The 24,791-nt window shown below is 39.0% G+C and overlaps 1 protein-coding gene and 1 long non-coding RNA gene across 2 annotated transcripts; both read left to right on the forward strand.

Moving 5' to 3' along the window:
* Window positions 1-11,076: 11,076 nt before the first annotated feature.
* On the forward strand, window positions 11,077-19,604 carry LOC128233787 (skeletal aspartic acid-rich protein 1-like). Its single transcript, XM_052947641.1, has 5 exons — window positions 11,077-11,350; window positions 14,738-14,855; window positions 15,122-15,282; window positions 16,156-16,355; window positions 18,536-19,604. The coding sequence occupies exons 1-5, from the start codon at window positions 11,221-11,223 to the stop codon at window positions 18,746-18,748; spliced, it is 822 nt and encodes a 273-aa protein (XP_052803601.1). The 5' UTR covers window positions 11,077-11,220; the 3' UTR covers window positions 18,749-19,604.
* Window positions 19,605-21,465: 1,861 nt separating this feature from the next.
* Window positions 21,466-22,877, forward strand: LOC128233473 (uncharacterized). Its single transcript, XR_008260696.1, has 2 exons — window positions 21,466-21,613; window positions 22,165-22,877. It is a non-coding gene; the product is annotated as an uncharacterized LOC128233473 (long non-coding RNA).
* The last annotated feature ends 1,914 nt before the right edge of the window (window positions 22,878-24,791 follow it).

Genomic DNA, 24,791 nt, shown 5'->3' on the forward strand with positions numbered 1-24,791 from the left:
TTTAACTGTAGAGCTCTGATAAATACATATACAATCCATAACTGATTATCCCCTTAAAGGGACTAGACACCAGATTATATATATATATAACTGCAAGGAAAAGAATGTCAAAACCTAAAATGAAATTGTTGTGTAAAATGCATTGAAGTTTATTTACCGATACAGCACATCGCTTACGACACATGTATCTTGTTCGTGTATTTTTTCCAATTAGAAAATTTACTTGGTCTGTTTTTTACGTAAGTTCAAGTTAATTTAATAATGGCGTCGGTTTATGTATCTGTACAAATCACGTGACTTTCACATTCTAAATAAACACACTATTAACTGGGTAACCATTATGTGCTATTTTTTAACTGGTCGACTCAGCTGAGACAGCGACAAAATAGTCTTTTAATCATGTAAAGTGAGATATTATCGGCCTCATACTAACTCTTTTAGTCAATTCTAGTCGGGTTTTGAGAAAGTACTGTATTTGCCGGGATTCTGGAACCATCTGGTGGCCTATCCCTTTAACGGAAGCATGTTTGAAGACATGTTAAGTAAGCATTTGCAAAGTGTATAGATAAAAGGCAAGGAAGATAAAACGAAGGAAATGTTGACTTGAATACAATACGTATCTGAAAGGGTTAAAGGATTTAGGAGACATAAATGCGCAACATTATGAAGTAATGAATTAGGCATTATATTTATTATACAACGATTGTGAAGGAATTTGTCATGCCTTACCTGGGTCTGATGGTGACTCTCGTTGGCATGATGTTCGCGAGAGTGGTGACTAGTTTGGTCGGAACAAAAGTATCTGGAGTAACCTCACTTTTCCTTTTTGGTGATCACAAACCAAACTCACATAGGCCCGGGCCGGGGAATTGGAACCGGGGCGCATATGTGAGAGGCAAGTGCGCTAACCACTGCACCGGCCGACGACCGCTTTTGTCCCTGCTACAAAATAAACAGATAAAAACATTTTCTATATTTGTACTTCTGAGAAATAGATAAATGGTGAATTAAGCAAGGATTGAACAATCAATCATGCATGTAAGATTCAACCGTATATTTTTAACATGTTTAAGATAAGGATACCCTTACACACGTGTTTACATTGGCACGTCGGAGACTTTTAAAGTGGTCGCATTATAGGAAGAACGCAGTTATGTCTTTACACGACACGGCCATATATCCCTAACATTTACTCTGAATACATGCCTTTAATAACTTGAGCTTCATATCAACATCTTAGTTTTACATAGCTTTCGTTCCTCTATCATATAATGGCGGCAGTATGTGAGGGGTTAACTAACATTTACAACAAATCTTGACGTGATCAAGATTAATGATTAACTATTGGACAAAGATTGAAACCGTTATACCCATGTGTGTTTGAAATTGGGAAGATAATATGTTTGTTTTTTATTTTACCTTATGACCAACTTCAGACGTAAGCAAACTTGACCTCGATTATATAAAGACAAACAAAGTATCCATGAAAACTTGGTATAATGTTGCCTCAATAATGCAAATCAACGTTTGACAGGCTTTCGACCTAGTAACCTGGTACGGTCAAAACAAACAATCCCTGTATTTCAAATCTGACCTGAACCAACAAGCTGACAAAGTTTCATGAAGATGTGGAGTCCTGCAAGCAAGAGACAAACGAGAATGGGAAGTAATAAAGAAAAGAAAGAATCCGACCAAGTTGGAACGTACTGTTGGTCACGATCAAAATCACCAAATGAAAATATTGAATACATATGTTTATTTGAATATCTGTTTGGACATATCATTCAAACTTTCTCACTGTTTATTGTAACCTCAAAACTAAGAAAAAAAAAATCAAAACTGCATAGTCAAGTCATCCAAGGATCATAATAACTTGGGTTTGCAAAACAATACACAATGTCCAAATATAATACTGTAGCATTATTAGAAAGTAGTTAAAGGGTAAAAGTAGAGGTCAATCAGGAGCAACATTGATATTGGTTTGCAAAAGAATGTATACATGAGAAAAAATAAAATGCTAGCTTCCAAGTAAGGAAGTAGGCCAATAGGTACTGGTAAAGGACAGAGCAAAACTATTCAATTGTTAAGCACTTGTTTACAATATGGTGATCATTTGTACTATATTTTAGAACTATCCATCTTAAACTTTGGCTCACACTGTTTTGCAAAAGAGAGCGCACCCAAAAGGCATTTACATGTAACGCCTAAACAATCTCGCCGGAACTGACAGGAACACTTGAACCACTACTACATTTCAGTGTGATCATGTGTACCAAGTTTCAGGCTAATCTCACACAACCAAAGGAAGTACAGTAATTCGCTCCTGGCCTCCACCAAACCCTGCACAGATACCAAGCGAAAATGTAGTAAAAGGGCTATGACTCTTGCACAAATCAACTGCCACAAACACAGAGTGTTGGCACTTGTACACTTTATGACAATGTGTACCAAGTTGCAGAACAATTTCTCTGAAACTGTGGAAGTATTTCACTCCACATTTTTTTAAACAAACCGCCCAGCCAAACAAACAACCAACACAGGAGATTTCAGCATTTGGTGATTCTCGGGGTATACGTTTCAGAAAATAGTTATCTGTTAACTTTGCACTTTTGGTGAAATATGATTACAGCAAGTATTTCAGTTATCAGTGATAAAATTGGTGGGTACATGTATCTTGAACTCGACTTTATATAGACACACATTTCTATTCATTTTCAAAAAGAATGATGCACGCCACATGACGGATTACAAACGGGGGAGTGGGTGGACGAGGGGTGGAAAAAAACTTCAATGCTTTGCTGTTTGTCTTTTATTTAATGTGGTTTTGCTGACAACATTATTGTACAATTTATTGATTGATTTATTAATTAACGTAGTTAAAGAAAATGTAAATAAATACATATTAAAGAATTTTAGATTTCATATATCAACAACAGTTCATTTAACAATATGTAGAAATAATAATAACAAGAGATGTTTGTCAAACAGTATGCTCCCCCTGAGCGCCATGTTGTCAGGATTATATGGACAATTGAATGAAATATGCATGGACCGAAATGACAGCTGATTTGTTGCTGTTTTAAGATTATGACCATTAAAGAGTGAGGATAAAGTGTGTTATGACCGTCATGACCTTTAACTCTATGAACTCAAAATCCAGAGTCATCAGCTGGTCACCAGAAACCTAAATGTCAAGTTTGAGGGCCATGGGTGCAGGCATTGTCAAGTTATCACAAGACAAGTTTTTTTCGTTCAAGGTCACTGTGACCTTGACCTTTGACCCAATGACCCCTTAAATCATAAGGGGTCATCTACAAGTCAGATGCAACTCCAAGTCAAGTTTGAAGGCCATGGGTTCAGGCATTGTTGAGTTATCACTCGGACAACCTTTTACCATTCAAGATCACTGTGACCTTGACCTTTGGCTCTATGAATCCTAAAATCAATAAGGGTGATCTACTGGTCAGGCTTAACATCCATGTCAAGTTTAATGATCATAGGTTCAGGCATTGTTGAGATATCAGTGGGGGAAGATTTGTTAACTTTTTAGCGTTAAAGGTTACTGTGACATTGACCTTGGCCTGATGACCCCCAAAATTGATAGGGGTCATCTACTGGGCAGGCCCAACCTTCATGTCAAGTTTGATGACCATAGGTCCAAGAATTGTCAAGTTTGCTTTCAAGGTCACTGTGACCTTGACCTTTGACCCCTAAAATCAATAGGGGTCATCTACTGGTCAAGCCCAACCTCCATGTCAAGTTTGAGGGCCATGGGTGCAGGCATTGTTGAGTTATCACTTGGACAACCTTTTATCATTCAAGGTCACTGTGACCTTGACCTTTGGCCCAATGACCCCTAAAATTAATAGGGACAATCTTCTGGCCAGACTCAACCTCCAAATCAAGTTTGAGGGCCATGGGTGCAGCCATTGTCAAGTTATCACTCGGATAACCTTTTACCATTCCAGGTCACTGTGACCTTGACCTTTGGCCCAATGACCCCTTAAATCAATAGGGACCATCTTCTGGCCAGGCCCAACCTCCAAGTCAAGTTTGAGGGCCATGGGTGCAGGCATTGTCGTGTTATCACTCGGACAACCTTTTACCATTCCAGGTCACTGTGACCTTGACTTTGGCCAGATGACCCCCCAAAACCATAGGGGTCATCTCCTGGTCAGGCCAATTCTCCAAGTCAAGTTTGAGGGCCATGGGTGCAGGCATTGTTGAAATATCACTCGGACAACCTTTTACCATTCAAGGTCACTGTGACCTTGACCTTTGGCCCAATGACCACCAAAAACAATAGGGGTCATCTACTGGTCAGGCCCATCCTCCAAGTCAAGTTTGAGGGCTATGGGTTCAGGCATTGTTGAGTTATCACTCGAACAACCTTTTACCATTCAAGGTCACTGTGACCTTGACCTTTGACCCATTGAGCCCAAAAAACAATAGGGGTCAGCTACTGGTCAGGCCCAACCTCCAAGTCAAGTTTGAGGGCCATGGGTGCAGGCATTGTTGAGTTATCACTCGGACAACCTTTTACCATTCAAGGTCACTGTGACCTTGACCTTTGGCCTGATGACCCCCAAAAACAATAGGGGTCATCTACTGGTCAGGCCCAACCTCCATGTCAAGTTTGAGGGCCATGGGTGCAGGCATTGTTGAGTTATCACTCGGACAAGCTTTAAAATTATTTTACCATTAAAGGTCACTGTGACCTTGACCTTTGACCCGATGACCCCCAAAATCAATATGGGCCATCTACTGGTCAGGCCCTAACCTTCACGTGAAGTTTGATGACCATACGGCCAGGAATAGTTGAGTTATCACTCGGACAAGCTTTGGTCTACCGACGGACCGACCGACCGACCGACATACCGACATGCCTGTGCAAAGCAATATACCCCTCTTCTTCGAAGGGGGGCATAATAATAATATCACATCAAAATTTAACAACATTGTACAAAGTTACAATTCAAAAAAATACAACAGCTGTATATTGTGTATATTGAAAAAATGTCACACTTGAAACGCAAGTCACATGATGAAAAAAGAAAAAACATTATTGTTAAGTTGTATTTACTGAATTTAAGCTTGTAAACTTTGAAAACGTGTAACAAACAAGAAAATATCAGAAAAATTGACAAAGCGTATCTCCAAAAGAGAGCGAACATAAAATGTTCACACGATTCTGTTCTCATTACCACAACCTTAGGTGGCAGCTATCAGTGTGAGATAGTGAAAACCATTGATTTATATAAAATACTACATACATTTACTTAATGTTTTACCATCTCAGACTGATATTGCTACCAATGAACTGGATTGTACATTGAAATTAAATACAAACATACATTTGCAGCTACAGGATTAATGCTAATACTCTAATGCTGTACTAATGTTGACATATGGGAAAAATCCCTGCCCTGATTACAACATTCCATTAATCCGTTCCCAAATACCACATACGCTAGCTCCCATACATGTATATACACCATTAATCCCTGCCCTTGTTACCAGATACGCTAGCTCCCATACATGTATATACACCATTAATCCCTGCCCTTGTTACCAGATAAACTTTCTCCCAAACATGTATATAAACCATTTATCCCTGCCCTAGTTACCAGATACGCTTGCTCCCATACATGTATATACACCATTTATCCCTGCCCTAGTTACCAGATACGCTTGCTCCCATACATGTATATACACCATTTATCCCTGCCCTAGTTACCAGATACGCTTGCTCCCATACATGTATATACACCAATAATCCCTTCCCGAATACCAGATAAACTTGCTCCCAAACATGTATATACACCATTTATCCCTGCCCTAGTTACCAGATACGCTTGCTCCCATACATGTATATACACCATTAATCCCTGCCCTAGTTACCAGATACGCTTGCTCCCATACATGTATATACACCAATAATCCCTTCCCGAATACCAGATAAACTTGCTCCCATACATGTATATACACCAATAATCCCTTCCCGAATACCAGATAAACTTGCTCCCAAACATGTATATACACCATTAATCCCTGCCCTGGTTACCAGATACGCTTGCTTCCATACATGTATATACACCATTAATCCCTGCCCTGGTTACCAGATACGCTTGCTTCCATTCATGTATATACACCATTAATCCCTGCCCTGGTTACCAGATACGCTTGCTTCCATTCATGTATATACACCATTAATCCCTGCCTGGTTACCAGATACGCTTGCTTCCATACATGTATATACACCATTAATCCCTTCCCTGGTTACCAGATATGCTTGCTTCAATACATGTATATACACCATTAATCCCTGCCCTGGTTACCAGATACGCTTGCTTCCATTCATGTATATACACCATTAATCCATGCCCTGGTTACCAGATACGCTTGCTTCCATTCATGTATATACACCATTAATCCCTGCCCTGGTTACCAGATACGCTTGCTTCCATACATGTATATACACCATTAATCCCTGCCCTTTTTACCAGATACGCTTGCTTCAATACATGTATATACACCATTAATCCCTGCCCTGGTTACCAGATACGCTTGCTTCCATTCATGTATATACACCATTAATCCCTGCCCTGGTTACCAGATACGCTTGCTTCCATTCATGTATATACACCATTAATCCCTGCCCTAGTTACCAGATACACTTGCTCCCATACATTGACTGCTACTTTCCCTTGTTATGGACTGTACCATGCCTGAAGGAGACTATTGTATGCCTGTAATGGACTGTTCCATGCCTGACGATAACTATTCTAAGCCTGTAATGGACTGTTCTTCACCTAAAGAGGACTGTTCTACACCTGAAGTGGACTGTTCTATGTCAGTTGTAGGCTGAGCTGTGTATTCTTGCCCATGGTCACATATTTCCACACAGTCCATTTCACTTTTACTCTGTTCCTCATTTCTTGCTAGGAAGGAGTTCTGTATATTATGTCTCTTGCTGTGCCTGTCAGCATGTTCCTTGGTCTTAAATGACTTGCTACAAATAGGACATGGATAAGTTCTCTCACTAGTATGTGAGCTACTGTGTCGCTTTAACTTACTAGCCGAGTAGAAACCCTTCCCACAATCATTGCAAGTGAACTCCCGCAATGTAGAGTGAAGCTTCTCATGTGTGTTTAAAGCATACTTGGACTTGTAAAATGTATTGCATAATTCACATGTAAAAGGCCTATCAGTTTTGTGGACTATTGAGTGTTGTTTCAGGGTGTGCTTGTCATGGCAAACGTACGGACATTCTGTACACTGGAACTCATCTTTTGTTTTAGAATGAAGACTGTACATGTGTCGTCTTAGATTATGAGCTGTCTGAAAGGCCATTGAACATGTGACGCAGCTGAATCGCCTTATCCCGGAGTGGCATCTATCAACATGCTTCTTCAGATAGACTGCTTTTGTGAAGCTATTTTCACATTCATGGCAGTCAAACACAGTATTCATATTAGCGTGGTCGTTTTCATCTACTGCTTGGTGTTCCTTCCTAATTGATGTCATAGAAAGATCTGAAACAAATGCAAATATTCATTTAAACAATCACAACTCAAGAATGTCGGTGTTAACACAGTTACACCCAGACAAAAATGAATCATTTGTCTAGGGTAACATGACTGCATAATAGCTGGGACGACAATATTGCCCTAGAATATGAGATAATAGTTAGATAATAGTAGATTTATAGCATGCATGAGTGATATAAACAACTGATGTTGTATTGGCAAATTACACAATGATTGATTACCAGAAAGTTGGATTTGATGGGCGAGGTGAGACACCCTGGAAGTGGATTTGGCTGATATGACATGTATTTCTGGATGTTTGTCTAAATCTTTATGCAGCAGTCAATTGTAACCACGGCACCCCAAGGTCCGAGGACTTTGGCTTTCAATCCAGCCAAGCCCGGGTAATATCCTCGCCATGCAGGAACAAACTGATGGTACCCCTCGAACTCTAGATAAGGCCCATACTCCGCTAAATTTGGCGCGAAGACAAAACCAATGCAGTCACCTGGCACTGCGGGGCCACCAGGAAAGTAAAAACATGGCCCATTTCCCTGGTATTTCCCCGGACCTGGGGGCGCCGTGATTGACTGGTGCATTATCACTGCTAATTTCTACAGACAGATGTATGATGCAGAACTACATTGATGCTATTTATCATGTCATGGGACAATAAATATGTTAATTCTGCATCATACATCCATGTGTCTGCGATATCAGATCCGACTACGTATGAATTGAAGATACTAGTGTTGTGATGGATATCATATTAAAGTAAACCTAGAATGAAAAGTGTGCCCTGTGTGGGGCTCGAACCCACAACCGCCGGAACACTAGCACGGAGCTTTAACCAACTGAGCTAACCGGGAGGCTGGTTTTAGCACACACACTACACTCTACCTCAATTAACCTACAAGGCTGCCAGAGGCACTCCTGTCATTTAACGCTGCCACCAGTTAGGTAAACCTTGAAGAAAAGTGTGCACGGTGTGGGGCGCGAACCTACAACCGCCAGAACACTAGCACGGAGCTCTAACCAACTGAGCTAACCTGGCGAATCGTTCTAGCCTACACACACTACAATATGATTGGCTGGGAGGTGGAACCTGCGGTAAAAGACAGCAACAACCCTTACACTGGAAGGCACACAGAAGCTGACCACCGAACTATCAGGACAAACAACCTTACGTTCCACTTAACCATGGATGGTAAGTTTGTCCAATAAGGTCTGTGTCATACTCTAACTCATATTATTTAACTGATTTTGATAATATTAAATACAATAATAGATTTGCGAATCAAGTTAACATTTGTGAGAAATTTCTTGTATAATTAACTAAAACTTACAAAAACCAGGTACTGTACCTTTAATATAAGGATGCTTTAAAAGTTTGTAAGATGAGACTCGATGCAAAATATCTATATCTTCGGATAAGCATTCTTTAAAAAAAACTTGTAAAATGGTAAAATTTAGAATAAGGGAGGTAATTTAATGTTAATCTACTTGAAGGTTACATAATGCAAAAGGATACATTACACTAATAAGTATTTGAAAAAAAAATGATATAAACCTTTTTCCAGGGGTGGCTCTAGCAATTTGGCGTTGGGGGGGGGGGGGGGTACGTAAGGGCGCAACCTTTTGACCTGCGCCCCTCCCTCAGAACCAAAATTTATATGGTTCTAAATGTTGGCAGGGGGGTTTTGGGGTACTCCCCTTAGACATTTTTACCATTCGAGCTGGAATTAGTGCATTTTGAGCATATTGTAGTAACTTTTCTCCGATATCAACATAAAAAGCCATTTTGGACGATATTAGGGGTGGGGTGATGGGGGGGGGGGGGCGATTTCATTAAGGTATAAGTTTCTTTGCCAATTTACTTAATCCTTCTCCTTCTTCTTTTATGTCTCATATTAATTTGAATTACATTTAACCTGATATGAACTGCAATGCTTTATTTAATCTTACTTGGACTAATAACAAACATACTCCCAATACAGACGTAAGAAATGAATAAGATCGGCTGACAGATGATTTACTAAAATAGATATACATGTACGGCGTTTTTTAAAAAGAAAATGACATTACTGGGCAAAATACCATCTACTTGGGGCGAAGTCAATGCAGTCAGTTGTTGCGTTAAGATGACAGGACATGCCAAAGGAACAAGTTCTTGCATTTTTCAATTAAACATATGAAATACTAACGCGGTAACTCAAGTTCACCCCTAGTCCCGATTACCCAAGGTACTGGTCAAAACAGAAAATCGGGAAGACCACTAAATTTAGGAATCAACTATAATGTAATGATTGGGATATTAACTGTTGTAGCCAATGTTCACTTCATTGATTCACTTGACACTTAGGTAATGGATAAAGTCATTACATAGAAGTTGTTGAAGTGGCGATCCAGGATTTGACGTTATATATATGGAACGGGATTTAGGGCACGGCCTTTTGACATATTTTAGCGTTTTAAAAAACAATCCGATATTGACATAAAACTTAACTTGAACAATTTTAGAACCCACCTCCCCTCTTCCTAAACCCGCTAGTGGGTATGCATTTTAAATCTTACCACGATATGTTGCACGTACTTAAAAATCTTTAAACTGCATAAATAATACATCTATATGGATTTAGATAGATGCATGCAAAGTATTTGCTCCATTCACTATTTAGAACCCTTTTATGATAGTCAATAGATGATCTCAATCTTAATGCATTTTTATTCATATTGAATATGGGCGTTGAAGCTCTAATAATAAAGATAATGTGGTTATGGCAAGATGTTTTATTATGTTATGTTGATATTTAATTTATTTGGGGTATAAAAGATGTTTACAATTGCCCTCTCCAAGTGACTGCTTGCAGCGGGTGAGCCACAATTTATAGTCTTGTTTACCTGAGGTCAAGTAATAATATAATTGTTTCACGTCGTTTATAGGTTATCACCGTTAAATATGATACTCCAGTTTTGACGTTTTTCGCGTTTTACTTGGATGTAATCTAATAGGGTTGCCACCGAATGATTCTTTTACTTAAAAATAAGAGATATAATATGTACCAATCTGACAGCAAATAGAAGTGCGCTACTAATAACTGAACTAATCAATCAAATCAACATAGTTCTAAGTATAGCATTTGTTGCTGATCATGGGACGATCTTGTGGTTTAATGCATCAAATAAAGGCGACGTAAAACCATGTAAAATTTAAAACAAAATCAGCAACCAGTTGTATTACTCTGGATAAGTTATCCAAAGGTTATATTCAAATATTGACCAATCAACAAACTGTCGGGCTAACTTTCACCAAACTAGAGCATTTATTCTTTTATTTGACTGCTGGTTTCGTAAATAAGCCTAATGAAAATGTAAGATGCGTTACCAACTTAAAAAAGAAAATCACTTTATTTACTGAAAGCAATGTAATTCATTTTTGATCTACTTCTCCATATTTAATACGTTTCACATCACCTGAAAAAAGATGCATTTATAGTCATTATATTACCTCGCTTGGCCTGTTGAATGCGTCAGCTGCTTGAATATTTAAACATTGATCGCCTGACAGCCATATATCGCGCTTTCAGTCGGAACGGCGGGTGAAACTGCTTCAAGATTGAACTAGTTAAGTTCGCTACTTAATTCGCATATTTTTTCTTACCCTGTGAATAACAATAAAAAAGGATATATCATGTGGACATATACTGCGCTACTCGTGGTCACCATGGTCATGACCGGAAGTGGGGAGGACGTAGAGGTGAGCCAATCCGGAGTGACCACCAAGGTCCTCGGAAGGTCTGGCAAGATCACCCTCTCTAAAGGTGAGATAATATATTTTTAAGGCCTAGTTTAAGCCTTCTATAAGTGACCCCTTCGCCACAATTCCGTGTATAGCACGCAACTTATGTGTATTGATCTTAAGCTTTATTGCTGTCTGCTGTCTCTCAGATTTAAGATCCAAGTGTCCTGCTGTGCAGTTTTGGATTTTTATTTTATAGAAATGAACAAATGATCTTCTCTAATAGTTTTTTTTTGCTTACCTTTTCACATGATAATAAAATTAATTAATAATAAGAGTGATTCTATAGGTTATATATAACAGGTAATTAATATGATTTAATCTTTGGATATTATAATGGTTTACATTTAAAGCGGATTGAAATATATCACTTATTTAACTATTATTATAATAATACTCATTACTCTTATCTGTTTATCATTTATTTCCCATCTCTATAATTAATAAATACACTGGCTATGCATAATGTATAAACAAGAATTGGTTTTGTATTAGTGAGACAATGAGATTACTCTAAAAGTGTCAACTCTAAATGGCCCTGAGGCAATAAACAAATACACAGGAAATTGACCCCTGCTTCGACACAGGCAATAAAGAAGGGATGCACAGTATAAAATTATCATGCCAAACACTCCTTAAAGGCCTAGTTTAATCCTTCTTATAAGTGAATCGCCCCCCCCCCCCCCAAACCGTGCATTGTACACAACCTCTGTGTATTGATCTTAATCTAATTGCCTAATTGTGTTATCAGATCTCTGATCTGAGTATCCTGCTGTGCCGTTTTGGCGGTTTTATTATGGAAATTGACCCTAAATGGCCCTAAGTCAATAAACAAAAACAAAACAACAGGAAATTGGCCCCTACTGTTACATCAGAGCAATTAGCAGAAGATGCACAGCAGGCGATTGTCATGCCAAACATTCCTTAAACTATGCCTTCCTAGTTTAATCCTTCAATAAGTGACCCCGCCCCCCCCCCCCCCCCCAACAAAAAAAACAAAAAAAAACAAAAACAACAACAACAACAAAACACACAAAAAACAACAACTACAAACAAACAAAAACGTGTATTGTACACAATGTCTGTGTATTGATATAAATCTAATTGCCTAATTGTCTTATCAAATCTCCGATCTGAATATACTGCTGTGCAGGTTTGGAGGTTTTATTATAGAAATGGACCCTAAATGGCCCTGAGCCAACAAACAAATAAACAGGAAATTGGCCTGACGGTGTCATCAGTGCAATTAACGTGACGCGGCCTGTCAGTCAAACTGGCCGGACGATACCCGACTAACCAATCAGCGCCAATATTAGGCGGGGAGTATCAGTTGCCCGTTGCTATCCACCATGCCCGCCGACAATCTGCACTTATCAACAGTACTCAGTAGTGTAATTACTCTGTTTTCTATATATTTAACACAAAATATGTTTCTTATTTACTGAGAGATAGTAAAGACAATTAAGGAAATTCACAATACTGTCATTTTCCCTAAATGCTGCTTAAATTATGCATTTTTTGGCATTTGTTTGATAACAAAGTGACTTTTCAGTAGACTGTTTCAACCCTCCAAATTCTAAATGTGACCGTTCATAATATACGTATCTTTACCGTTTGTCTTAAAACAAGAAACATCAGTATGAGTATTAGTGTATATCATTGACGATATCTTATTTTTATTTTGAAATTTGTCTCCTTGTGCGTAAAGTTTTATATCCGAAGCACATACATTTGCTTTTAAATTTGTTTGGACATACTGTTAGTAAAAAAGACAATTCAGTTGATTTGAGTTACATTTCTTTTTAAATTTAGATAAAAGATCTAATATCATATAGCTAAAGGTCACAAAAAGTATATACCTATAGATAAAACAAAATCATCTTTGTAAATGACGCAAATCAATGTATAAACCTGTGTATTTATAATGACTATGATCATTTCTAACTCCTACATGTATGCTGCTTGTTAGAACAGTTTTGCATTTCATTTAATACGGATATTAATTAATTGAGAGAAACATTACGGTAGTTATATTATTAATAATAATTCACTAAACTTGTATAAAAGGTTATTTTTAATGGAGAAAGGCAGAAAAAAGCACACTCCATTTAATCTAAACAAACGTCGTTTATTGTTGACTTTCGTAAAGGAAATTAATACGTTTTGTTTCCCTAAATTTGATTTTTACAATAGAGACTGCCTTTGTATTGTAACAAAATTCAGGGGTTATTTAGAAATTAATTATTTTAAAGTTCGGACATTTATTCTACCTAAATCATACATTGAATTCAATTAAGAACAATAATTAACTAAATTATTTTTTTTCTTGCTTTTATTGCTGTTTTACCATGTTCCATGCATTTTTATCTGATAATTCTGAATAATTATCATCTGCTTCTGTGTTCATGTCGGAGGACCCTTACTCGGGGGTCACGTGACACTGTAGGCGTAGTCTTACCGTAATCGGCGTGGTGTCAATTAGCAGGAGATGCACAGCAGAGGATTGTCATGCCAAATATTCCTTAAACTAGGCCTTTAAGGGCGGTTGATTCGTTGAACTGTATCGCACACATTACAGTATGGGCAATTGGTTTCAGTAAAATATACTAGAATATACTATAATGGCACAATAAGCAACTCCGTTGTCAATATGGGACTCGTGTGAATCCTACACCAGAAGAAGTATACGACAGCTTGGTTATGACCGGCTATGGTTTAACATATTTATTTTACAACGAGTGTGATCGTATGTTTTGTATTAACTTGTTTCAATGTTGCGAGAGTATGTGGTTCCTGTGTTGTAGTAGGAACCGGAGTACCTGGATGGTACTTGATATGTTTTGTCCGGCATTGTGACCACCAACAAAACCCACATACGCAGGACTATAATGGAACTCGAACCCGGGACGCCACTGTGAGGAACGTGTGCGCAAACCACAGCGCGCCTACGTGAACAAATATGCTTAAAAGCATAGTTTAAGCCTTCTATAAGTGACCCCCACCCCCCAAACTGTGTATTTTTACACAACCTCTGTTAATTGATCTTAATCTTATTGCCTAATTGTCTTATCAGATCACCAATCTGAGTATCCTGCTGTGCAGTTTTGTATTTTATTAGTTTTATTATAAAAATGGACCCTAAATGGCCCTGAGCCAATAAACGAATACACAGGAAATTGGCCCCTACTGTGACACCTGTGCAATTAGCAGGAGATGCACAGCAGGGGATTATCATGCCAAACATTCCTTAAACTAGGCCTTTAAGACATTGTTGCTATAACATTTAATTAAAACGATGTATACTCTGACAAACCCATTCTTATATCCATAAAACAGTTGTTATTATGCATCGTGCACATGAATATGAACTTACACACGCTGAAGAAAAGTATCATTTTCTTGCATTTAGATGACAGTTCAGTGACTGTTGAGTTTGACAATCTGAAAGAGAAGCTGGCGGACGGTTCTGACATTAAGGACAATAGCCACAAATTCAACAACTTTGCCAGCCAAGATTTTACCTTCTCGTAAGTTATACTGAACGGAACGATGCGCATCAATGGTTAAAAAGATAAAGATAGTGGTAGAAGGCGTAACAGGTAGTAATTGCATAATAAAAGATGCAATTTTGCTGTTCACCGTGCAATTCAGACTGATTTAAAGGATACTACAACGTCAATGATGCGATAATAATAATAATAATAATAATAATAATAATAATAATAATAATAATAATAATAACTTTATCGCAACGGGAAAACACACAAGTAATCAAGAGCTTTACTATCTTCAGGGCCGTTACCGATGTCGACTACCCGGATACGGAAATTGGAACCAAGAAGATTACCTTTACCGCAACGCTGTCAAACTCGGCGACGTTTCAGATCGAAATGTACTTCTTTAATGAAGATGGAAACATAACAGTTGGCGACGAAACTAGTTCAGTGAAAGAGGGTATGTTTCACAACCACTCATTTGAACTAACATAGAATAACAAATCGCTATACACAAAATAATTTGATTGCTTATGGTACTCTTCTACGCACTTTTAGATATCAAACATCTGCTAAGCAGCCTATCCACCTGTGTTTTATCAACACCAACTGTCCTCACTCTGTCACTTTTCAAAGAACGAGCCCCCTGCTTCACCTTCACGTTAATTCGTCCCTTTAATATCGCCACAGAACCCGCAGTCCTCAAGTATCTCCTTTCTCTGCACGGCTCACACCTTTCCCATAAAACAAACCCGACATCTATCTGCTCACCTATTTTCTTTGCACCACTCAGTCTCATCCTGTTTTGCATTACCATTGATATGTGACTTTTCGAGAACCCTCTCCTAACATTCGCTTTTGGCATTTAAGAATCGTTCTTGGGTAGCATCACAGTTTGAAACTTTAAATATGCACCAATGGTCCGATTGGCCAGATCTTCATTTAAGCTAACGACGGTCTGTACGTCAGCATTGTTTACTTTATAAGTTGAAATATGTTATGATGTAGTCATACATTACCATAAAATATATACAGCTCAAACTGTTTTCTCAAATCTTGTTAGAAATAACTGTAGATCACATGTGTATCCATTAAACTTCCAGAGATGTAAATACATGGAAGTTAACAACGATGGTAACTTTAACAATGTTCTGAACATTCGCCCCAATGTATAATTGGAATTGGAATTTCTGCTGTTTTTCAATGTTTACGAATTTTTTATAAACAACTCAACCTTCAAATGATTTTTTTTATTGTTATAGTGTATGGTATGAAAGGCAAGTGGTTTCGTTAAGTTATATGCGATATAAGCACTATTACTATCCACCTCTAGGCGACGTCAAATTCAACACGAAGGTGAATGGATGGACGTTCTGCGATGGAACGAATGCGTGCCAGCAGAGCGAAACTGGAGCGTTTCTAGATTTTGACATAGTCATAAAGGGGAAAAATGACAAAGGCGAAAAAACGAGTGAGTCTGGCAAACCCGACAAGCTTTCTGTTGGTAACGCTGACGTCTATTTGTCAAATAAGGTAGGTGACACGTTTGACGGAACATGATTACAATAGAAACTGAAATGGTCGAAAGTATAGCCAACCGTTTTCACTGATGAAGTTTGATATAATTGTAGTTGGCAGCGGCGTAGCCAGCGTTACGCATTTACGCATTCAATTTGAAAAAAATGAATAAATGAATAAATGAATATGGCCAAAAATGGCATCAAAGTTGAAGGCTAAGCTAAAAAATAATATCAGAATAAAAGGAAGCATAGCTTCTCTGTGCTAGATAGCTTACTGAGCCTATATTAATCACTTGATAACTACAAAGTCGGCGGCCTCGAACCTATAAATCCCTCCAAATACATCTCAGAGCTCATCACTGTAGTTTTATTTTTATGTTTTCCCTCGGAAGACCCCCCTAACCCCCAACCGGCTACAGGGGTATTCCCCCTCCCACACCCGCCCCTTTCGTGCGTAACATTCTGTAAAGCCTGGCTACGCCTCTGGTTGGTAAATAATTAACATGATCGCGTTGACTCGTGGAAGAATTTGCTAACTTGAAGTTTTTTTACATGATATATTACGTGCCTGACAGGCATATTCAACATGCAAATAGTCCTAATCAATTGAATGGTTGTTATTTACTTCAGCTGTATGTATAGTTGCATGGTTACTGCATCCATTATTGACGACTCGTTCTGATCACTCAATAGCACAGTGGTTATTTTCACATTAAATTTGCAGTATGTTAATTGCAGGTACACTTCAATGCACTTTCAATATACCTGTATCAATTTCAATAGAATTGCGTCAACAACACCCCGTCTTATCTTAGAAAGAGAATATTCATCACCAAACTACTTTCTTTGTCAAGCAATAGCATTTAGTTAAAATTGACAAAAAATGTATTTGTATGAATAAATGATTTATTTGCATGAAGTGTTGATGCGAAAGAAAAGCAAATAAAAAATGAAGCATGTTCATGCCACTCAAGTGAAGACGTACCGCTAATGTAAATTAACGTTTTCCGGTTGGCGCAGTGGTTAGCGCAGTGGTTGGCGCAGTGGTTAGCGCCGTGGTTAGCGCAGTGGTTGGCGCAGTGGTTGGCGCAGTGGTTAGCGCAGTGGTTAGCGCAGTGGTTAGCGCAGTGGTTAGCGCAGTGGTTAGCGCAGTGGTTGGCGCAGTGGTTAGCGCAGTGGTTAGCGTAGTGGTTAGCGTAGTGGTTAGCGCAGTGGTTAGCGTAGTGGTTGGCGCAGTGGTTAGCGTAGTGGTTGGCGCAGTGGTTAGCGCAGTGGTTAGCGTAGTGGTTAGCGCAGTGGTTAGCGCAGTGGTTGGCGCAGTGGTTGGCGCAGTGGTTAGAGTAGTGGTTGGCGTAGTGGTTAGCGCAGTGGTTAGCGCAGTGGTTAGCGCAGTGGTTAGCGCAGTGGTTGGCGCAGTGGTTAGCGTAGTGGTTGGCGCAGTGGTTGGCGCAGTGGTTAGCGCAGTGGTTAGCGCAGTGGTTAGCGTATTGGTTAGCGTAGTGGTTAGCGCAGTGGTTGGCGTAGTGTTTGGCGCAGTGGTTAGCGTAGTGGTTAGCGTAGTGGTAGCGTGGTGGTTAGCGCAGTGGTTAGCGTAGTGGTTAGCGCAGTGGTTAGCGTAGTGGTTGGCGCAGTGGTTAGCGCAGTGGTTAGCGTAGTGGTTAGCGCAGTGGTTAGCGTAGTGGTTGGCGCAGTGGTTGGCGCAGTGGTTAGCGCAGTGGTTAGCGTAGTGGTAAGCGTAGTGGTTAGCGTAGTGGTTAGCGTAGTGGTTGGCGCAGTGGTAAGCGTAGTGGTAAGCGTAGTGGTTAGCGCAGTGGTTAGCGCAGTGGTTGGCGCAGTGGTTAGCGTAGTGGTTAGCGTAGTGGTAAGCGTAGTGGTTGGCGCAGTGGTTAGCGTAGTGGTAAGCGTAGTGGTTAGCGTAGTGGTAAGCGTAGTGGTTGGCGCAGTGGTTAGCGTAGTGGTAAGCGTAGTGGTTAGCGTAGTGGTTAGCGTAGTGGTTAGCGCGATTCCTGGCCTGGGGGTATTTTAGCCTGGTTTGAGGCCACCATGCCGGACAGCTAGGTTATCTCTGGGTGCTCCGGTTTCACCCACATTACACGACCACATTCTCGTGTAATTAGGCAATCATCGCCCTTTAGTTAGATTCATGTGTACATATATTAATTAACGCTTAACCGGTAAATCGCAATACTTCAGATTACAAAAGACAACCAAATCGTCGACATGGCGGACGATTTCCCTCAGGTATTCACTCAGGGAAGCAAGCAGATCATACGTTTCCGGTTCCCAAAGTTTACCGGAAGTATCTTCTACGACCCACAGATTCACATGGGTGGAGCCGGAAGTCTGGTCGCGTCCATGGCGCTCATTATTGTTGCAACAGTTGCAGCCGTGTGCAAAATCATTTAAACAACTAGCAAACATGCTGCAGATTGGGGTTTGTTTTTTTGCCTTCACTGCTTTACAACAACCTGGGACGACCAGATCCTACTATTTATATAAAACGTCGTAGATTATATGTCTATGTATTTATATTGCTTAAAACCCGCTATAAACAGGGAGGTGACGTATTTTACTTTTCTGCAATAATTGAGTGAACAATATGTTCGGTTGTTACCAATATGTCGGTTTTATTTTGAAAAAGTACCGATTCTGGAACAATGTATGCGTCCAGTATGTGGCGAAAGGCATATTCTTCAAACGATATTTTTTACCCAACCCCCTTTGTTTGTTGCAAGTTACGCCCCCCCCCCCACACTCTGTATAAATATGCAAGCGTAATTGCAAAACATGTTCCCGGTATAACACTTGTAATTGCAAATAAGGTATGTCCAAGTCCTTATCACGAATATTATTTTGTAAAGGATTGATAGGCAGCATTGTGTTGATGTCTAAATGTTTGAAAAATATGAATCAGAAAACTCACTAAATCTGTTTTGCATCATTGTTCCCAAAACTGTTATTCATTCAAGAAGAACTACAACTCTCTACATTTCTTTACAATTCGCAGGAATCATGGGCCTTTACTTCAGTTTTTTACGATAATTTATTAATTGTTTTTTTTTATCAAGAGGTTTATTTAATGTAATGCTGTTATACATATCCACATTGTATTTAAAGTAAACAGTTTGTAATGTAACATTTAATTCGGCCATCCTTTGATGCACGTACTCACTCCATTATTCTTTTTGTGTTAATATGATTATATACTATAGAATGTGAAAGTGTATGCTATAATAATTTCATAATAATACTTGTTATTCGATTTTGGTTGTTGAATTGATATCTTTGTGCTGTTAATGTGTAGTATCATGAATACACATACTTGATAAGTTTTGACGAGCGATACACATCGTGATATTTACATATAAGCTTATAGCAAATATAATTTCATAAGAAATTGAATTGTTATCTATATTGATGTATAAGTCGACATCGGGACGATCACCAGTGCTCGCTGCCATAACCAGCTAATTGGGAGTCGCCCGAAGCCAACGTGTTAAACAATACCATTCTATAATCTCCCATATAGAAAACAACAAAGTCAATAACATTTGAATGTCAATATTTTGAAAATCTCATAGAGAAGCACTTGGGAAACCAATATACTTAATTAGCATAATCTTGCAACTAGCGCAAAGAGTGTCTAGGTAACAATATGATTGACTATGGTGAATATGGAGCAGACATGGTCGACATAATTCTCTTAACTATGTTAGGTCTGGAGTCTATAAGTATGTCCAAAGGGTCGGACTTCAGTCGCATGGCTTCCGTGAAATTCCAGAAGAGTTTGCTCCAAGCAAATCACCTTCCATTGCTTGACGAAGCTGTTTTATGTACGTTCAAGGTTGTAAAAGTAACCAATGGTAATTCTAGTTTAAATGACATGTACATTGAAAAAATAAACAAATGACAATGACTGTGACGTTCAAATACTGAACCATAACAGGAGATGTATGATTGATCTTTGACATATATTGACATAATGAACCCCTAAATAATTTGGGTTATCCACCTACATGCACATTGCCAGGTGCTTCATCAAACTCCTCTCGATTTTAAACTCTTAAATGAATGTTTACACAGTGTGTTTTTTACACTTGGCGTGTTGCCGACGATCGCATGACGTTCTGCATACATACGATGTCAGTCTCTATAAAACCACAATCATACAGTAGTCATCAAGCTATCTACATCCACATTGTATCCAAGATAACATAGAAGACAGCAATGCTATGCCACAAACCGGCCGCAGTCAACACGCCCTCCATCCCCTGCTTCCGATGATTGTTTCCGTGCCTGCCCGTGCCTCTTCGGTTGCTATATCAGTTGCCTACAGCCCCTGCCGCCAGCCGATGACAAGACCGAGAAGTAGGGCCAAGAATATTGCTAGGTCCATGTCAGTGTAAAGTGATCATCATGTTCGGTTTGAGGGCGAAGGCATCGTCGCCGATGAAAAAGTAGGGCATGTCCTGGTAGTCGCTGGGAAGAGGCTCGGGGTCAGGGAAACATATGGTACAATCTCAAGCGCGTTCCCTCAGCTCAGAGACATTGTAAATCTAAGAGTCTGATGCATCAGAACAAAGAGGTATAATCCTTTATAGAGTACATGGACCCAGTCTATAGGGGACATTGCCCTGTAACGTGCTTTCCATCAAATGTCCCACATGTATGGGGAAAGTTACACTTTTCTTAAACTTCAACTGTTAACCATCAGAAGTTGTGGGGCAAATACTTTACTCGTCCATGTATTCATCGATGATGGCTTGACAGATACGGACGAGGAGTTCCCGGCGTGAGGGACGCTGCAACTGAACTTCATTGAGACAAACTTGCTCCCAGAGGCACGGTGACTCAATACCAGAGCAAGCTTTGTGCCTGGCTCCAGGGGCTCAATGTACCAGGTGTATTGCCTGATGGTCATGAGCCCCACTCCGGTAAACAGTTCGCCGAACATCTTGGGGTACATCCGCATAAAATTCTTGAAAGTTGATTGGTCCTCGTTTCGGAGAAGCTGGTCGTACAGGTCAAAGTGCCGTCATCCTCGATATGACCGAGACCTTCCGCCATCGTTGACTTCTTCTACTCCTCATCCTATTTGCACAGATCTGGTGTAATGTCAATTCGATAATTTCATAATGATGTTGGAGAACAAAAGACTAGTTGGTATTCTTGTCGAAGCCTCATTGGACCTTCCATTTTTGTGGTGACGGGTGGTATTGAAGAGGAGCTACTCACATGACCGCAGAACGCTGGCAAAACACTAATAATACGGTTGCTGTACGGTAGAAACAAATTCAATAAGCTACACCTTCGTCAGACATATGTCTGATATTTCTGAATACGGTACACCTTCATGCCAACTTATCTCGACGTATGAGTAACCTACCTCTTACATATTTAACGTTTGTCCATAGAATGGCTAGATTATTCCTAAAGTACGCCTTACATGTACAGGGGAAGTAGGAATACGCCCAAAATATTTGTTTGCAGCGGCGACGTTTCACTAAATCCTGACCCTTCTGCTAATAATTCTATGAAAAATTGCAGTGATTGCCATAACAATGTACGTAAATGTCATCAAGTTTTATTTTGCTCTACCTGTCATCACTGGATTCTTAAAAGCGGTTCTAAACTCAAGGATCACGATCTTAAATCAGCATTAAAGATAAATCCATCATACTCTTTTTTTACATGTCCTCTATGTGCCATATGCCCTGAATATAATCATTGCGTTTCCAGACTCATTTTTATTCCAAACCCTAGAAAAGTAATTGCCGAAACCAATCTGGATGAGAATTTCAACAACAACCTTTTCACTGCAGACGGATACACGCTAGAAAGACGATATGGCAACTTCCATTGCGGTGGACAGATGACCATTACTCGAGCTGATCTCCCTTTGAAACGCCGCATGGACCTGGAAAAAGATCAACTTGAGTGCCTGTGCTACGAGTTTTCACTCCAGTGGCGTAAATGAGGTATTCTGTGCTTGTATCGCAAACCGTCGATGTCAGATACAGACTTTGAAAATTACCTCTAAGTGTTTAGACAAAATACTGATAACTTTTGAACATATCATCTACATAGGAGATTTGTATTATGACTTACTGAAAAGAGATAAATGTAAACCTCCTTTAACATCTGTGATAACATTACCCTGGACAATATTACCTCTGAACCTACATGTTTTATGAAAAACTGCAGACCAACACTTATTGATGTTATCCTTACCAATGCAAAGTCTTTCATGTGTATAACTGTCAACTTTAAAAGCGGCCTTAGCGACTTTCACATCCTCATAGCAACTAATATAGGAGAACAATGTGAGACATAAATGATACAAAGGATAATTTTAGGTCATACAAGAACTTCGACAACAACTCTTTTAATAAACATTTAATAAACTTTCCCATGTACCGTTTCATCCCGCCCATATTTTTGAGGACATGGATGATATAGAGTTTGTAGAGATTATTTCAAATACATTACGTAATATGCCCATGCGTTCACAAGCAGTAAAACATACTTTTCTGAAGGGATCTGTTGCGTCTTTGACTTCGCACGTTACAAATGGTGGCAGCGGTGGGATGTTGACAACTGCCGGAGTTGCCTTACCCACAAATATTCTAGACCAAGACTCGGGACAAGTCTTCTCTGAGGGGAAAGTAATGTTACGGCCCGCTGTAGGCGGTGTATGTGCGTTCATAATATTGTAACGGTCCGCTGTAGGCGGCGGATGTGCATTCATAGTGTAACGGTCCTCTGTAGGCTGTGGATTAGTGTAACGGTCCGCTGTAGGCGGCGGATGTGCGTTCATAGTAAAACATTCCGTAATAGACGGAAGTACGTTCATAGTACGTATATTAGCTTGGTTGGTAATATGCAAATTAGCAAAGCCTATGCTCTGTACGGATTGAGACTTTACTGTATATAAAGACCAGCAAACCCCATCAGGGCTTTTCTCTGATTGGATCTGTTGAGTCTTTGACTTCGCACGTTACACTTCAAACCATGTATACACACGATTTACAATTCATTCTTATTCTACACACATTTTATCATACATTATTCTTACAAATTTGATAGTTTACATACTCATCATTTTCAGCCAATATCTAATAGCATGTACAACACGTTTGCGAAACAATGACGTTCCACAACGTTCTATTACAAAATAGAAAAATATTGCACTGCACATTTCAAAAGATTGGAAATACCATATGCTTTTTAAATTATCAATCAACATGATCATACTGTTATTATCCGTGAACATTACGGTCATGATTCGCCACGGGTTTGTCCTTTATCAGTACCGGCAAGTTAATCATGCATAACTTATTTTATTTAGTCCAGTGTGATGTCTGGCTTCAATGTTTATATAAATATTTTTGGTATTGTTACATTTTCTATACATAACAACATGTACTTTTTTAACTAAAAGTCTAACCGTAATTGTACTAGAAATGTTCTATGTGCAACGCAAAGCGCTTTTATGTACACATATATGTCTAACTTGCTTTTCGATTTCGAGTAAGCAGATTTATATATTACGAGCTTGCGTTGTATATATACTCTTTCCCCATCTGATAGGTGTCAAACGGTATCTCAAATAAGAACTAGAACAATACAATGACACAAATTAAATTAAATATTTTACATATTGTCTCTTTAAATGTCCAAGGACTAAGAGATAGAAATAAACGTCTTAGATTTATGCAATGGCTCAATAATCAACGAGCCGACGTAGCATTTATCCAAGAGACTCATTTTACTACGAATATAATAAATTCCACTGACAACGAGTTAAGTAGTTGGTATACGTGGCATAGCTTTCGAAATATTTTAAGCAGGGGTTGTTCAATTCTTGTCAATAAAAAACTTACACATAGTAGTATAGATAATTTTTTCTGATGGGGATGGGCGATATATTCTCCTCAACATTGAAATAAATGAAAATATATATACTTTACTTAATATATATGCTCCTAACGATAAAAAAATACGTAACGCATTTTATAATCGTATCCTAAATATAATATCCGAAAGAGGCCAAGGCATAAAATTAATTGGTGGTGACCATAACGATATTCTTAACAAAAATGATAGAAGATCAAGCTCAAACAATTACGAACGCGAACAATGTCCGGTTAAAAATTTAAAGACATTAATTTCAAGAAATGACTTATGTGATATTTGGAAGCTCTATAATGAACAAAAAACACAATTTACGTGGAGACGAAAAAATCAAATGGATAAAAGTAGAATAGATTTTTGGTTGATAGAAAAAAACTTAGTACCACAGGTGTATTCGACAGATATAAGGCCAGCAATAATTCAATTTACAGACCACATGGCCATTTCTCTTAAACTTAAAGCGCCGTCTAAACGAGGACCAGGTTACTGGAAATTTAACAATTCTCTTCTTGAGAATACAAAATATATAACACAT

Source organism: Mya arenaria, chromosome 5 (assembly GCF_026914265.1).
Source record: "Mya arenaria isolate MELC-2E11 chromosome 5, ASM2691426v1".
NCBI lineage: Eukaryota > Metazoa > Mollusca > Bivalvia > Myida > Myidae > Mya > Mya arenaria.